General features: G+C 36.4%; 1 protein-coding gene across 1 annotated transcript in view; it reads right to left on the reverse strand.

The window, feature by feature from the left end:
* Positions 1 to 17835, reverse strand: part of BRWD3 (bromodomain and WD repeat domain containing 3) — a 99530-nt gene extending 81695 nt beyond the window's left edge. The window contains exons 1-6 of the mRNA XM_028522604.2: positions 17573 to 17835; positions 17389 to 17447; positions 17162 to 17191; positions 16689 to 16748; positions 5537 to 5687; positions 3620 to 3718 (exon numbers count right to left, since the gene is read on the reverse strand). Of these exons, the coding sequence (XP_028378405.1) occupies positions 3620 to 3718; positions 5537 to 5687; positions 16689 to 16748; positions 17162 to 17191; positions 17389 to 17447; positions 17573 to 17603 (430 nt within the window). The 5' untranslated portion in view covers positions 17604 to 17835. The remainder of the gene's footprint in view (positions 1 to 3619; positions 3719 to 5536; positions 5688 to 16688; positions 16749 to 17161; positions 17192 to 17388; positions 17448 to 17572) is intronic.
* Positions 17836 to 18375: the final 540 nt, after the last annotated feature.

An 18375-nucleotide genomic window follows, 5' to 3' on the forward strand; every position in this document is an offset into this window, starting at 1 on the left:
GCCCAAGAAATCACTGATATAATTCCAAATATACTAAAATAAATGCAACATATCTATCTATGTTTTAAAAAGTCAATGAAAAGTTAGAATTGAAGGAGACACCCCAAACTTATAAAAGACATCTACGATCACACTGAATGGTGAAAGACCGTTTTCCCCCTAAGATCAGAAACAATGCAAGATGTGCAGTCTCATCACCACTTAAACTCACCTTTGTACTTGACACACTAGCACTTCAACAGTACAAATACACTTGAAACCTATATAATCTTATTATCCTATGTCACCCCATTAGACTTAATCAAAAGAAAAAAAAAAAACATTAAGGCAAAAAAAAAAAAAAAAACAGGCAAAAAAGGGAAAAGAACTATAAGGCAGACAAGATTCGAAAGGAAAAACTTTACCTGTCTTTCTCTGTAGACAACATCATCATCTATGTAGAAAACCCCAAAGAATCTCAAAAACACAAGAAAACAAAACGAAACAAAACCCGCTATTACAGCTAGTTAATGAATTTAGCAAGGTCAATATTAGGAAGGAAGGACAGAAGGAAAGGAGAAAGGGAGGAAAAAAGGAAAGAGAAACAAACCTGGTTTTATTATCAACAAACAACAGGAAATTGAAATTTGGGGGACTGACTACGGAAGTGGGGAGCGGGTAGGATGGAGGGGGGCAGAGGGGAAAAATGGGCATTTGTAATGGCATAAACAAAAAAAATGGAAATTTTAAGGGACTGGCTGTGGGACGGGGTTGGGGCGAGCACGGGGCTGGGCGGTAAGGCGAGACAACTGTAACAACAATAAATTTAAAAAAGAAGAAATTGAAATTTTAAAATATATAATTTAAAATATGATCAAAAGGCATGAACTCCTTAGAGAAAAATTTCACAGTAGATGTGTAATACCTCTACATCAAAAAATATAAAATACTGCTGTGAGAAATTAAACACCAAAATAATGTTGAATTATACCATGTTCCTAGATTGGAATGATTGTTGTTGTTAAGATTTTAATTTTCCCCAAACTAATCTATAGATTCAATATAATCCCAAGCAAAATCTCAGTTGCTTTTTTTTTTGTAGAAATTAAGAAGCTTATTCTAAAATTATACATTCCAGGTGGGAATACAAAATGGGGTAGCCATTTTTGAAATAATTTGGCAGGTTCTTAGAAAGTTAAACCTGAACTTACTGTATGATCCAACAATCACACTACCTAGATATTTACCCAAGAAAAATGAAAACAGATGTTCATGCCAAAACCTGTACAAAAATGTTTATAGCAGTTTTACTTATTTATAATAGCCAATATGTGGAACCACCCAAATGCCCATCAACTGATGAATGGACAAGCAGACTGCGCGGTATCCATACAATGGGATACACTACTTGGTAATAAAAAGAAATATTTATAAAATATAAAAATTCCTTTAAAAAGTATGCTACATGAAATGTTATGCATGAATTTTAAAAAACATTATGTCTAAGTGCAACAAGACAGATACGAAGGACTACATACTGAATTTCATTTAGATGACGTTCTTAGGAAGGGACAAGCACAGGGACAGAGAGTGATTTCTAGCCATTGAGGGAGAAGTAGAGGACTGACTGCAATCAGACATGAAGGAAATTTAGGGGGTGAGAGAAATGTTCTACATTTTTCTTGTGCTGGTGGTTATTATGTGAATTATACCATAATATACTGGACTTGAATAATAGTAATGTGGCTAACCCTCAGTTTTCGGAGCTCTACAAGTATAAATCTGTTATGCCAAGGAAGTATAGTGACATCGAACCATGAAATGGTTTAGAAACAGACTATATATAAGGCAAGCAGTATAACTTATGCCAGTCACATACTTCTCTGGTTTTGGGTTTTTCTGCTGTAAATAAGGGTTTACAACCCAGCTTCCCAAATCTGTGCCAAAAAACTTTCAGAGTGTTAACAGGTATTCTTAGAAAAGGGTTCCCCCATCAGGTTAGGAAATACTCCCCATTAGGTAATTCACAATGCCATTTTAGCATATGAAAGGCTCTCAGCCTTTCACTTTTTCCCGTATTTTTAAATTCATTATCTCCCACATTTACTTGACTAAGGAACCCCTTTACCAAGAAGCAGTGTTGTTAAAGTTCTCTCTACCTCTAAAATTTTTTGATAAACTTTCAAGATTTATCTTCATTATTAAGTTTTATTTACATTGGAAAACTGTAAAATTTACTTTATTTTAATCCTCATCCAAGGATATGATTGTTGATTTTAGAGAGAGGAAAAGGGAAAGGGAGGGAGGGAGGCAGGGAGGGAGAACGATGAGAGAGAGAGAAAGAGAGAGAGAGAGAGAGAGAAACCTAGTTCAGCTGCCTCCCATATACACCCAACCAGGGATCAAACCTACAACCTAGGAATGTGACTTTAAAACATCATGTATTAGACCCAACCCAGTAGTCTACTTTTCCAGGTGTAGGATTACCAAGAACTTCTACTTGTACTGTCATTTTTTAATATAGTATTTGGCTATTTTATAACAAGCAGGCATTATTTTCTGTAAGGACAAAACCAATAAAGGTTTAAAAATACAAAACAAAAAGTATTGTTAGCAATATACACCAAAATATCCAATTTTCTTTAATAAATACCTTATGAATCTATCAAAGACTTGCCTAAATATCTTTTAAAATTATCTCTAACCAAAATTACTTAATCTCGTAGGGTAAAAAAAATTCTGTAAGCTAGTATTCCTTTAAAAAAAAGTATTCTGGGGTAGTGAATACATAATACAATATACAGATGATACATTAAAGAATGGTATACCTGAAACCTAGATAATTTTATTAACCAATGTCACCTCCATAAATGCAATAAAAAAGGAAAAAAGTATTCTTATATTTCAATTTGAGTTCGGGGAATATTGTCTAGGCACTTTATAAAATAATAATTTTTTAAGAGTGAGAAAACAGGGAAGCAGACTGACAGCTACTCATCCAGTTGCTTGGTTCTGCACATCCTCTAAGAGTTAACAAGTGGTTCTGTAGCTGGATCTCTTTGGGAACCACTACTAAATTTCTTCACAGTAGTTGCCAGAGAAAGCTAAGAAATACTATAAATGGGACACTGGAATTTCAATAAACTGAAAATGGAAAGGGTAATTGCTTTTACTAATACAGATATAAAAAATTATAATATTACTACAAGTTTGGAAAGCAGATATAGGCAGAAGATACTTTTGCTTCCTTATGAAAGCTATATTCACATAGGTCCCTCTAAAACATTTGAGCTCAGCACACAGATATGTAAGTAGATATCCATATGGTTAAAAACACATATATTAAATAATGCTTCTAAGAAGAAAGGAAGGATGGAAGGAAAGGAAATGAAAGGAAAGGAAAGGAGGAAAGGAAAGAAAGGAAGGGAGAAAGAAAAAAAGTAACCTTTTACAAAAACTGATTAAATTTGCTTTAGGTAAAAAGGCTTTTCAAAATCTGGACCCACCATGAAAAGCCTCAAGAATGTAAGCAGTTTGTTTATACTTGAAATTTAGTTCTCGTACCTATTTTTGGCTTTATAATGAGTTCAGGAAGGAACAAATCAAGAATATGTTTATAACTCAGATGGACATTACTCACCCACATTTGGAGGTTTCACATAATTTACAGGTAGTTCTGGAGGTCTGCCTCGATGCAGAGCTGCAAAAGCAGACCCGTTCCATAGTGTACTCTTACAGTCTATGCAAAAAGATTCACAAGTCAGTCAAGGAGTACAACAGTGTTTTGTTCTTTTGTTTTTTAACTGTACCTCTGAGGCAAATGCCTATTTTCAGTTTCATTTGCTAAAATACATTTTATTATTAAAACCACAATAGAGATAATGTGCACATATTAAAATATGTTGTAAACAATGTACATCATGATTGGTAAATACCAAAACAATATAACAACAGGATATTTTATTTTTGTGCTGACCTAGAACTACAGTTTTCATTACACATACATTTGAATCATATGTAAATGACATGGATTAATAAGGTTTTAAATTGGCATTGGTCCTTCCTGAGCTTTAGGCTTATACATATCTACTCCCATAAAACTATATAAGCAAGGATATAATTACATGCATGCATGCCAGAGAAAACTCAGAAACATGTATTCTCAGCGCACGCGCATGTCATGCAGTGCCTTCCATTTGTGCCATGACAGGTAACACTGCATGTGAGATAACTGATAGTAACTAGTTGTGTTTTTTTTGTCTGCCTTTTATGTTTATATCAAAAGATTCAAGCACATATGAAATAGTCCTAACTCAATTTAGAAACAGAAATATTCTACTATTCTCTTAAAACCTTCCAAATTAGCCGAGATCAAAAATTTCCTCAAATTATAAAATAAGATGCTCAGGCACTCAGTGGATTAAGTGCCTGCCTGTGAACTTAGAGGTCACCAGTTCTATTCTCAGTCAGGACACATGTCTGGGTTCTGGGTTCAGTCCCCAGTTAGGGACGTGTGAGAGGCAACCAATCGATGTTTCTCTCACACATCGATGTTTGTCTCCCTCTCTTTCTCCCTCCCTTCCCCCTCTCTAAAAATAAATAAAAATAAAATATTTTTAACAATAAAATAAGATTTCAATCACTGTTATCATATTTACAACTATTTATATATGTGTATTAGGGTTTAAAATAAATTTTAAACCCTCACCTGAGAGTGTTTATTGAATCTTTTTAGAGAGAGAGAGAGAGAGAGAGAGAGAAAGAAACATCTATGTGAGAGAGAAACATCGATCGGTTGCCTCCCATACGTGTCCTCACCAAGGATGGAAGCCACAACCTAGGTATGTACCCTGACCAGGAATCAAACCCACAACCATTTGGTGTATGGGACAATACTACCATAAACTGAACTACCCGGCCAGGGCTATGAATTAGGATTTCAAAAAACATTATGCTAATAAAACAGAACAGAAATAAATTGGTTGTTAGTATTTATTACACTAAGAGGTATCCTGAACACCTACTTTCACATTTCTATGTTTATTAAATTCTATTTCATATATTTTACATATTGGGGTTCCATGTAAAAAAATGGAAAAATCTGTAAAAGACTGAAAAAGAATGGAGGAGAGAAATTATTTTTCAACAGTCACTGATGGGTTGACATTTTCCTTTAAATATTTTCAATTATACTTTTATATATCACAATTCTCATTTATTTGTCATAAAATAATCTATGTGATTTGGATGATATCAAGACTCAAAGACTACAAACATTAAAATATTGAAACTGTACTAATCAGACCAGCAATCTTTTGAGATCTCTATTCCACAGGATTACAAAGATTTTATATCCTTCGCCTCTGTGACATTGTTTTACAAAAAAGGGGCTCCTTTTAGGCCTCTAAAAACTTACTTACACAGTAAGAAAATAAAACAAGACTGGCAAAATAAGAAAAACTGGAAGAAAATTTGTATTTATAAAAGCATGGGCACATTTACTGAACCTAAATATATGCTGCTCTGCACTCCTTCCTCAAAAACTGGAAAATCTTACCTTTGGCATCCCGTAACAGAGACTGCCGACCAACACCTAGCAACGTCTGTACCCCAGGAACACTCTGCGGGATCTCCTTATCTAGTAAGGGACCAATCCGCTCACAAATTTTAAGGAGGTAGTCTGGAGGAATGTGTGCATTGGCTGCCACCTAAAAAGGATAAATAAAACACAGGAAAAGATTTGTTTTAAAAGCATTAATCTACTCCATTACCAAACTGTTCCATCATGAAGCAAAGGACAATTTTCAAATGCAAAATCAGAAAATATTTTGAATATTTAATATGTCAACCTAATTTAAGAAACAGCTACAAAAATTGAGTACATTTAAATAATATAGCACTGAAAGAACATGGCACTGTCTTTTATATGCCTTGATTAAATAATTTGTTTAGCTGTTAATTTTATGAAATAAATACTACAAAACAGCAAAATTGAGCATGCCTAAAATCAAAGAAGTACAAAGGTGGTAAAGTCTACTAGTACTGATTTATTCAGAAGTAATGAACTGATCAAGAATATCAGAGGATCTGGTTTCTATTTAAATGATAAGAATGGAAGCAACAAGTATTACTTGCACCAAACTCTTACTTTAATCTCTTTAGAATTAACAGGACACACTCGCTTAATAAAGCAGAACTGTTTTTCCTAAAAAAGCTAACTAATTTCCAAAACAGCATCAAATTAATGATTTTATAAATACCATGGTCTAAGTTGTATATTCAAAATTCATTGCAACATCAACGGTTTTTAAAACACCCAAGTAAGTTTCTGAACATGGTTAACAGAGTAGATAAGGATGAGACAATAAAGAAAAATTGTCTTTCATTTTTTAAAATTTTTTAAAATTTTATTTATTTATTTTTAGAGAGGGAAGGGAGATAGAGAGAGAGAAATATCACTGTGCGGTTGCTGGGGGTCATGGGCTGCAACCCAGGCATGTACCCTGACTGGGAATCAAACCTGCGACACTTTGGTTCGCAGCCCGTGCTCAATCCACTGAGCTACACCAGCCAGGGTGTCTTTCATTTTTTTAAAAAAGATTTTTATTTATTTATTTTTAGACAGAGGGGAAGGGAGGGACAAAGTGAGGTAGAGAAACATCAGTGTGTGGCTGTCTCTTGCACATCCCCTACCTGGGACATGGCCTGCAACTGAGGCATGTGCCCTGATGGGGATTCCAACTGGCCACCCTTTGGTTCGCAGGCCGCTGCTCAATCCACTGAGCCATACCAGCTAGGGCAGTTTTTCATTTTTTTATCAAAGCTAATATTCAAGTCCCTAATGTGTTTCATAAATACCTAATTACTAAAATAGTAAACAGAGAAAACTAGAATATTTAAAATCCTAAGATAAAACAAACATCTATACTTTTATCTTGATATTTACTTCTGGCTACAATGCCAACTTTTAAGTGAGAGAAAGAGAGAGTGAGAGAGAAATATAAATAAAAAATACATGTCTACCATCACATAGTACACATATCAATAGTATTACAACCAGGTCAACAACCATACAACACAAAAAATAATTTTGTAACTCATCCCTAATGATCACCATGAGGCAAGAGATTATGCATGATCAATAAATATTTGCTCACTGAATCAATGAATGAATAAAAACCAAAGTAAAGTTTACCTACAAGCAATAGCATATGAATTCATGAAGGAAAATCCTTACATTCTCCTATCAGGTGTCCTTTTTGCTTTTTTAAAAAAATATTTTGTTTACACTATTACAGTTGTCCCAATATTTCTCCCTCCACTTAGGCCACCCCTGACTTCCACAGTCAACCCCCACAGCATTGTCCACATTCATGGATCCTTCATGTATGTTCTTTGAGTAATAACCCACACATTCTTTCAATCAGTTCCCACCTTCCCCCTCCCCTCTTACAGCTGTCAGTCTATTCCGTGATTCTATGCGTCTGGTTCTATTTTGCTCATTAGTTTATTTTGTTCATTAGATTCCACTTATAAGTGAGATCATATGGTATTTGTCTTTCACTGCCTGGCTTACTTCACTTAGCATAATAGTCTCCAGTTCCATCCATGCTGTCACAAAAGGTAGGCATTCTTAGGAAACAGGCTGAAGATCTACAATTCACCATGTATTCAGAATTCTTTGAATAATTGATTGCATTTTGATTTTTAAAATTTATTTCCTGCCAATTATCATTGTAAGTCCCTGCAAAAAAAGCAATTTTAATCTACCAGCATTACTGGGACCTGGGCAACTGTCATGCTCAAGAAGAATGATAATATCACCTGATTATTTTAAATTTGTATCTACAAGGTTTAGCTTCTGGATTGGGACAAAGGATCAAGCAAATTCTTTTATTTATTCCTCACACCTCTAGTTTTGTTTTCCAAGCAAGTAAGTACATAGAACTATCAGTGGAATATACAGATAGTATTCAAGTCAAATCAGCTAATGATTGAATCTAAAAACCATGTCTTGCCCCCCCCCCCGTGGTGTGACTCAGTGGACTGAGCATGGGCCTGCTAACATAAGGGTCACTGGTTGGTTCCCTGTCTAGAGCCTATGTCTGGGTTGCATTGTGCGCCAGGCCCCCAGTAGGGGGCACGTGAGAGGCAACCACACATGGATGTTTCTCTCCCTCTCTTTCTCCCTCCTTTCCCCTCTCTCTAAATATAAATAAAATCTTTAAAAAATAAAATAAAAAATAAAAACTATGTCTTGTAATTTACAGACAATGATATCCTAAAATCCCAGTTTGTGTAATTCATTCCCTCAACATTAGGGCACTTCCTAAATATGTCTACATGCAAACACAGTTAGTATCCCTAAAATAGATGTATCTCAAAGAAAAAAGCTTTAAAATACTGAATATTCGTAGGAGGTGGGGAATGCGTGGAGTGGAGGAAAGTGGATGTGGGAAAATGGAGACAACTGTACTTGAACAACAATTTAAAAAAACCATCTATAATAGCTTATGTCTTTCTCCCAACCCAACAGTGTCTTGGATAAACTGGCTTCTAATATCAGCAATTACTTTTTCATCAAGTAACTGCTATACAGAGTGGGGCAATAGTAGGTTTACAGTTGTGTGAATGCAAAATTGTTTATTCCTCTATTATTTATTTATTAACTATTGTTTTATTTCCATACCCAAAACTCCAAACCTACTTTTGCCCCACTCTGTATTAAGAGTTTACATAACATGGTAGTTGATGTCTTTAATGGCATTTCCTTTTTTTATAAATTTTCTTTTCTTTATGCCATCACCATCTCAAGTTGTTCATGTTACAAAAATCTAACTAATTACTCTAGAAAGAGCAATATATCTAGCAATATATAATCCAGAAAATGGGAGTGCTCAAATAGAAATGTTTAGAATTACCTCTTATTAAAAAATCTATGAGGATTTTATCAAACTGACATCTTAAGTCCTGGCTACTTCATTTTCCAGAAACAATGATGTTCAATTTACTGGTAATTATTTAAACATTTACAATTCCTTAGTAATAATTTAAAAACACATGATCATTAATTAAGCAACTAAAAACAAGGCTTTTCTACTCCTAAATTATCCCCCTTGAATTTTTCTATTATAATTATAAGCTATCAAATAAATCTTACAACTCTGATTTTCACCCTATACAACAGAAAATTACTCAGTTTCTAAGTGGTCCCATTCAAAAGTGCATTCCTCTAAACATTTTATTATAAAACAGAAAGGCAGGAACATAGATTCTATAAACACAATGGCAATAACAACACTTTTGAGTTTGAACCTGCTAACTTCTCCATTAAACAACATTATCGAGTTTCCAAACTATATCAGCACAGTTCTTGCAATAATAGTTTCTTGTAAAACATACTTCAGGATTTATAAGTGATACTTAACATTAACTTTAATGCACTTGCTTTAATTAAAGCTGGAACTTCTTTAAGGTGATCTTTTTAACTACCCTCAGTAATTACTTTTTTAAAATATTAAAATTTCCATATTAGAAATATGTAAGAATATAATATGAAATATAATATTAAAAGTATGCACTGCCCTGGCTGAGTAGCTCAGCTGGTTAGAGTGTCATGCCCATAAGCCAAGGTTGCAGGTTCGACCTCTGGTCAAGAAATATACAAGGAGCAACCAACACATGCATAAGAAAGGGGAACAACAAATGAAACAAGTGAAAAAAATAGTCTATGAAATTTGTGGCTTAATTTTATAAACCACTTTTTGATTAAAGCTCAAATATTCCAATGCCATCTATTTAACCACACTTCTCTCTCTGGACTATAATGGCCAACAAGTAACACAACAAGTACTTTGAAATCTGCAGAAGTTAAGAGTTCTCTAAAAGCAAAGTTCAAAAGCATAATACAAACTTCTGTATTATTCTATAAAACCATTCCCAGTCTTGGGAACATGCCTGGGTTGCACTGCCTGCCAGGTTCCCAGTAGGGGGCGCACGAGACACAACCACACATTGATGTTTCTCTCCCTCTCTTTCTCCGTCTCTTCCCCTCTCTCTAAAAATAAATAAATAAAAATTTTTTAAAATAAATAAAGTATAGAGATGTAATGGAAAGAAAATTATACTGCTGTGCTAAGGGAACTCAGAGTCCCCGTGGTGGAAACAAACTAGCAAACAGAAAAAAATCAAAACTACAAGTACCCAGAGGTTAGCACAGAGAGCTATGGAAGCAAAAGCAGCACAGTGCCAATTTGTGCCTCCGAATAGGGGGTAGTTCGTGTCTAATTTCACACTTGACGGCTAAGTACAAGATCACAAGACGGGGAAGAGACAGCATTCCAGGCAGAAAAATGCATCCCCACCCAGTACACTCACTGCATGGTGACTAGCACGTACTATCTCCTCAATGTTTAAGATGTTCCTCCACAATGTTAAGCTAAACAAAAAAGGCAATAAAACTCTAGAGATATGATCATCTGATTTTGAAGAAAAAAATACTTATACAGCCAAGGCTGGGTGGTTCAGTTGGTTGGAGCATTATTCCATACAACAAAAAGGTTCGGGTTCAATTCTAGTCAGGGCATGTGCCTGACTTTCTGGTTTGATCCCAGTCTAGGCTCATTCAGGAGGCAACCAACAGATGTCTCTCTTGCATCTCTCTCTCCCCCTACCCTTTCTCTCTAACCACGTTGTTGGGTGAGGATTAAAAAAAAATGAAAACTTGTACAAAAAAGCAAGACTGGAAGAAAACATTAAAATTTAGTAACATTCTCTTCTTGATATTTTTCAGTAAGATATAAATATCTACAATAATTTGATATTTTATCTTTAAAATATAAGTGCTGATTTTTAACATTTGCTGAATTTGAAGGAGGACAGGGGGAAAATGGGCAGAAAGAGAAAGGAAACAGGTAGGGCTTTCTATTGTAGTGCTACCACTGGTCAGCAGGGTGGGACACAAAGCACTGAGATTTCCTATCACTTTCCTTTGAAAATGTTAATCATTTTTGCAAAGCATTTCTTTTCATTAGTTTTAAGATATCTTCAGGAATGAGACCACCAGAGCACTCTGCCTAGGCTCAAGCATTCTCTAGGTTACACTGCCTCAAAGAAAGCACTACAGGTATTACAACTTTGAGAGGAGATAATATCAAGATAAAGAAAAGAGAACAGCCAAGGGGCCAGTCCACATTCTAGAAATTTCTCAGTAAAGGTCGACAAAAGAATTCAGTACCTGATAGTAGATTTACAAAACCTATAATGAAATGCTTCTTAAAACAGTTAAGAAAACTGAGCAAATAATCATGGAGGGCCATAAAGCACCATGGTTGAAACTAAAGGGCATGAAAAAACCTTCAACAATGTAATTTAAAATACAAGAAGTTAATTATCAACAATGCATAGAAAATAAGTTCAGGATAAGAAGAGATCAATCAGAAGGGCTGACAACCCCTGCAACAAGATAATGGATAGACATACCTCCTATTTCTTAAAAAAAATATAGTGAATACTACACCCATTCGATACTTAATTACTTTTCTGTAATTCATAAAAATACAACTAACACTAAATATATCTTGATCTAATTATAATGTGTTATTTAACACAGATGTACCTCAAAACACTCATTTGGGGTACAATTCTGACACATATTTTTAAAATACTATTTTTAATGGAATGTTTTTATGTCCCTCAACTTATAAAAATGTTAGGAAAATTAAATGGTAATTAATTACCTAGCTAAAAATATATATAAATTCTGGAGTCATAGTTCTCCAGATTTCCATGTTAGCCATTCAGCCTCTCTGCCTTATTTTGAAAATGTAGTAACCAATTCATTTGCACAGCGCTTTCATTTAACAAAATGCATTCTTTCATATTTGACTCATTTGGTTCACACAAAAACCATGTAAAACAGGTATTGGTTTTTCATTTTATAAGTAAGGAAACTGAATCCCTGAGAGGTTAAGTAACTTTCCCAGGGTCACTCAGCAAGTAAAAACTATATTCCAGGCTAAATCTTATGATTTTTTTTCATACTACTCACAAAATGCTATGTGAGAAATGTCAAACAAGGGCACAAACACTAAACTGCCTTAAAATTACTATTTTTCTCCCTACTAAAATCATTAATCAATCAGTATTCACCATCAATAAAACAAGAAGAAAACGCACAAGCTAAACTAATTTCAAATTCGGCAAAAGTGCTTTCAGGACAAAATTTTATAAGGGAACATTCACCCTCACAGAGACTCATCACTTTCTTAATCCCGCCTTATTTATACTGCAATACCAGTTTTCCTACGACTAATGATAAGTCTCCAAAAGGATTTTAAGCATCCACAGTATGTAGTTAAAACCCAAGTGTAAAAATAAAAAAGCCAAGGATGAATCCAGACAAGCAGTGAAAGCCAACATAACACAGGGGCAAAATGAACGCGTGGCTCAAGCAAATCAGTGGCGAGGAATACTGGTTTTCAGACATTCATTGCTCTCTGCCATAATACCTATGAGTTAGCATTATATCCACCCTGGGGTTGAGCAGCACATGCTTTCTGGTTTCCCAAGATGCATTCTGTTCTTCCTAACTATGGCTGTGTGTCCACACAGCAGTTAATAAATCACACATGCTTAAATTGCTTCCACACTGAGGGATGCAATAACTCTGCTACCAGCACTCAAAGATACTGTTCTAACAGACAATTTAAGCTATTACCAGTAATTAGAGAACAAGAGCTGGGTAAGGTAAGAAAAAAAAAATTCAGGTATGCCTGGAATTCAAATGCAGTGTTTTAAAGTAGTTGGTGAGAATCAAATTAGATGTGAAAACACTCTTAAACTTGAATATGTTATATGCAGATGCAAGTTTTTATAATGACATATCATCATACATACATGTATTCTTTTTAAAGATAGAGAACATATAATCTTGATAAGTTTTGCCAACAGTATAAAATTGCTCCAAGACTTTTGTATATAAAATGAAGGTAGTACAATCTATGTCACTTATAATGTAAACATTAATTGGTGCTTTCAATTCTATGGATGAAAATTCTGATTAAATATAAAAATATATACCACTCCTAAAGATAATTATGCCTTTGGTTCACTATTATGATGAGTCCCCTTAAAATGATTGAAAAATCTTAAAACTGACCTTGAAAAAGTTTCCAAGTCACCATTTCAACATACGAAATGTGTATATTTACAAAAACTGATCATTTAAGCACACACGCCCCCCTCATTACTATGTTCATTGTTCCAAATAAAGCTCTATGGAGGAAGCAATAAAATAGCCAACAATTCAACAGGGTCACCACAAATGAAAAGACATCTGTAATTATTTAAATTAGTTACCTCAAGATGAATTGTAAGAAGCAAATCTAATTCTATTATGTTGCAAATAAGTCAGGCAGATAAAAGAAAAAGGGCCCAGATCAAACTTCACACACCATCACCATCACATCAAAATTCTCCTGGTAGCATTACTTAGAATTGTAAAAATTAATTTAGAATGTTTTATTTTGAATGCCATATTCAAAAACCGTACAGTTCAATAGGAACTGACAAACATTTCGTGTACAGACATTTTTAAGAGGCACTTCAGATCCGGATATGTCAATACTTGCCTGCCAGTACCTTTAACAAAAAAGCACCTCCCCTTATGTTCCAAGTTTTAACTAAAACATTAAATCAGATTTAAAAAATAAAAAGGGACAATTTCTAGAATACGCAATAGGAATACTAATAATCAAGTTTTCTTAATATTCTTCTGGATAAATCAAGTTAAGCAATACAATTTAAGTGAAAATATACATAAGGACAAAAAGGCAGGGTTTTTTCTAACATACTGTGTAGACATGGATATGCAACCCCAATGTAGTATTTTGATCTCTTTGTTTATAGCCCTTAATTCTTCTTTATGCATTTGTATTCATTACTTTTTATACCCCAGTACATCTTAAATTTGAAGTGTTGTTATATAATTTAACATATTAGATTATATTAGTTATTAATACTTTGCCCTAAATTCTAATCCAAAACATGTAGCTAAGTCAATGTTCATACTGTGTAAATCCATTGTTCTAATAGAACTTAAACCATCTAGCCCAAGAAAAAAAGTCCATCTCTTCCACAATGAAGCCACTCAAAGTCAGGTCAAATGCGTAATAATGTTAATCTATAATAAACGGCTGAATCTAGAAGCTATCTAACACAGACTGCCCAGTCAGTTCTCAGCCATTACACTTCTTTTCCTTCTGTTCAAATTCTCACTCAGCCCTGTCTTCTCTTTCCTTACAAAGAAATCTATAGGTAGAGAGCAGACAATTGACTTAAAAGAAGACCATGCTATCAAAAATGTAACATCCCTAGAAAAACTGGACACCAGTGGGGAAAAATAAAAACCTAACTGCATACAATATAAAAATTAAATTAAAAACAAGAAAGACAGACTATCTAAACTATAAATAATGTTCACACAATAGAAGAAATTTTGTGTAAATATATGAAATATTTATACAAAATTATAACATGAAAGTGATAATCAAGGAAAATATAGGGATATACAAATGGATTAACAATTAAAAATAACTGGTTAAAGTTTAAGCTTCAATAATAATGCAAGAAATAGCTAATTAAATACAGCAGGGACTAGTCTCACCAATGAAAGCTACCAAAAGGTGTTAAAAATAATATTTAAAAATCCGCTCTAAGTACCTAATGGTGACACTATAAATTAGTACAATCTTCTGGAAAGCAATCTTACAATATATAACAAGACCTATAAAAGTCCCTTTTGTACATAAGACCCTTTGACCTGATAACTCTACATTAGGAATGTAGCCCAGGAAAAGAACTCAGGAAAAAAAGGGAAAAAGCAGAAAGACTATTTAACTTTGCAAAGATATTAGTGAAAAACTGGAGTAACTAAAGAGCTCTAATCGTAGCAGCTTAAATACAATTGAATCTTTTCTTACTATTAAAATAACAATGAGTACTCAAATACGGATAAGCTTATGTGTAAGTGTTAAGATAACATAAAGCATAAAATGGACACTGATTACAATTACTTAAAAATATGCCTTTACAATATAAGAAAAGGAAGTGCAGTAGGCTGAGTTTCTTTGTGTGTGGGTGGTTAGCACATTGTATTTTTAATTATTTTGGTGTTCATTGACTTTGTGTCACTGTCAAGTTAATGTTTAAACAGGTTTTTTTCTTTTAAGCCTTTTCTACTTACTTAAAATAGTCCACTTAAAAGACAAAAGTAAATGAAATCATTGTAAATACACCTCAATATAAAACTGTATCTTCAAAATCACCTTAGTCATGAAGTGTTAAAATATATCCAGGTAGGCACTGTTGTTTTTGACCTTTTTTGGCAGTACTTATTTAAGTTCAACAAAAAGTCTGACTACTAATTAAATAAATTGATAGTATATGCAGTTTTTCAAAAATAATTTTTGTCCATCTGCAAATTCTTTACCATTAATAGTACAGATAGTGGAATTTATCCTTATCACAATCAAAGCCTTTTGTGTAATTTGAAAAATAAGAAAAATAGCAAATTTCATAATATTTAATGTGGCTTCATGATTGTAATTTAATACAAAGAGAAATATGAACAGCAAGGCAATTTAAATACTGTCTTATTGCTAACAAATTTGAAATCGTTTTATTTATATTTAGAGTCTACCATACCCCTGCAACTTTTTAAAACTTTGTCTGATTTTTCTACATTTGCATTTTGCTTTAAAGATGACTCAATTCAGATTTCAGTAACGTCACCCTTTCTTTAAATTTCCTTCCAATTCACTGTGCCAGTGGCCAATACAACAGTCTCCCCAAAATAAAAAGGATTACTTTTTTGTATCAATGCTAGAGTAGATTTACACTATGAATTTGTGAGAAACAACGGTCAATCTAATGCTTTTGGTCCTTTACTAAAGTATATTCTATCACAGATTATGGCCATTGTTGTCTCCTTGTAAACCTAAAATCGTGTTTCATCAATTCTTTAAAAAGGTCATAATCTATACTTGTTATTTAGTAAAAATGTGCACAAATTTCATAATGATTTGATGAGCTATTCTCTAAAATCTGAGATATACAACGATTACGCTTTTATTCGGTACTCGAAATTTTGGAATTCGCTCGATGGTCCTTATTTTTGATTGTCGTTTTTGTCAATCCGGGTCCGTCAACTCCCCTCCAGAGCCCCCTCCCTCGTCCCCCACCCCCAAAAAGAGTGAGCCTGGCCTTAGTTCCCGTATTTCAAGCCAGAACCAACCAGAAACCAGTTTTCTTCCACTAATCCGGAACTCCGGGCTGTTACCAACGCTCCCATTGGCTAGCGTCAGTCCATGGTACGTGCCCCAAGATAACCCCCTGGTTTCTCTCCCTTTTCCCCCTACAATAGCTCTTTCCCGATGTTTGCAACATATTTACGATCCACAATACGGCACGTTTGATAACCAGCTCACATTCTTCAAAGTTTTTGGGTGGAAAGAAGCGAGGCAAAGGGGAGGGCAAGGTACCCTTTCTCTGACTCGGGAGGGGGAAGGGGCAGTCTCTCCTCGGCTCTACAAGGAGCTCAAGAGCCTTGTAGGCTGAGGGGTCGAGCGGGGGCGCTTCGGGCTGGGGGAACAAGGTGGGGAGGGAGTAGAGAAAGAGTTGGGGTAAGTTGAAATGAAAAGTTTACTCACCAGATCCTCAAAGCTTCTTCGATGCTCTTTCCCCTCCCAGTCTAAGCGGCGCGGAATCAGCTGGGGGCCGGAGAAAAGAAAGGAGGGGTTGGTGGGGGCAAACGATAAAGGCCAAACCCTGGCTCCCCGTCAACCCGAACCAGCGTGGGTCCCGGTCCTGGACCATTTGGCGTGTTTATTTCTGCTGGCCCTGTAGCTTGTTGCCCCAGAGCTAGACGAGTGGGGGGGGGGGGGCAGGCCGAAGGGAAGGAAATCTTGAAAAACCGCCTCCCACAGGCATAAAGAGGGGGCGAGTTGAGACCCCAGCAATATCCGCCCCTTTTGAGGGAAGAAGGAGGTTCACCCCTGTGACAAGAGCTATGAGTGCCCAGATCCAAGCCTCCCACCGGGCCCTACCCTCCGCCCCTGATCTGCTCTCCCTCCCTCCAGTCTCACCACAATCCTCCCCACCTCTTCCCAAAGGGGCTCCGTACCTGATGCTCCTCGAGCTCCTGTACTAGAACCTGAGCAAAAGGGAAACACGAATGTGAGGAGCAGCTTGGGCCATCAACCCATTCCTCCCTCCCCACTATGATCACAGCCTCTGACGGTAGGGCTAGTCAGGGCCGGCCATTCCTTCAGCGGAACCGCGCACCCCGCTGCCTCAACTTCCCCTTTGGGATCATTCCCCAGGACTCCCGGATCTCCTTCTGCCTCTCACCTGAGCGGATTTGTTGCAGGGTCCGGACTGCAAGAATCTAGCGATCAGGTAATATAGCTCTGAGAAAGACGAAAAAAAGAGGTTGAGAGAGAGGCAAAGAAGAGAAATAGAAGCTTTTTGAAAACAAACTGACATCCGTCGCGCTAAGCCCCCATCCACTTGGCCCCTGGACACAACCACTCACCGGCTTCGATCTGGGTAGGTGCCGCCGCCATCCTTTTCCCAAGGGGATTTGGGGGCTACGATCCGGAGGACTAGCGGCGGTGAATGGGGGTGCTGATTCTATTGTGGTGAAGCCCCCATGCCCTGGAGTCCCGCCGCTTCCGCCGCACTCCTCGTCCCAGTTTCGGTCTCTCTCGGATTCATCGCATCACGTTTCGACCCATAGATATTCTAGCTCTAGAGCTGAGGAGGCGGAGGAGGAAGGAGAGGGAAAGAGAGAAGAAGAGGGAGGAGTCGAAGTGGCGGAGAAGTGGGCGGGGGCAAAGGGGGTGGAGAGAGGGGAAGGTAAAAACTGAGAGGTACATGCATCACTGGTTGTTCGCCGCCAGAGGCAGTACAGCAGCAACCCGGCCTCCCCTCTCCCAGACGACCGACGGTTGCCTAGCTACTGCTCCCGGAAGGAGGGGGAGGTGCTAACTGGGGCCGGCGCTCTGGCAGCCCCTGTGCAACTCGATGGTGGCGTTCTCCTCCAGGATCTCTACGGTCCAGTGCTCTTCCTGTGAGGCCAGTCGTACCCTTTCCGGTGGAGAAAGCTTGCCTCTGGCGTGACCGTGAGAAACAAGTGAAGTGCCGACTTTATTCAGCTGCTTTTCTCGTTTTTCTCCCGGAATCGAGAAGGCTTTGGTTTTTTTTTTTTTTTTTTTTTTGGTTGGTTGGTTTGTTTTTTGTTTTGTCTCTCCACCGAAGAGAGGCTAGCAGCTAAAGGATCATGTCACTAAAGAAAGAAAAGGAACCCCTGCTTCTTCATTTGTTACTCTTTAAAAC

This window comes from Phyllostomus discolor, chromosome X (genome assembly GCF_004126475.2).
Source record: "Phyllostomus discolor isolate MPI-MPIP mPhyDis1 chromosome X, mPhyDis1.pri.v3, whole genome shotgun sequence".
Classification (NCBI taxonomy): Eukaryota; Metazoa; Chordata; class Mammalia; order Chiroptera; family Phyllostomidae; genus Phyllostomus; species Phyllostomus discolor.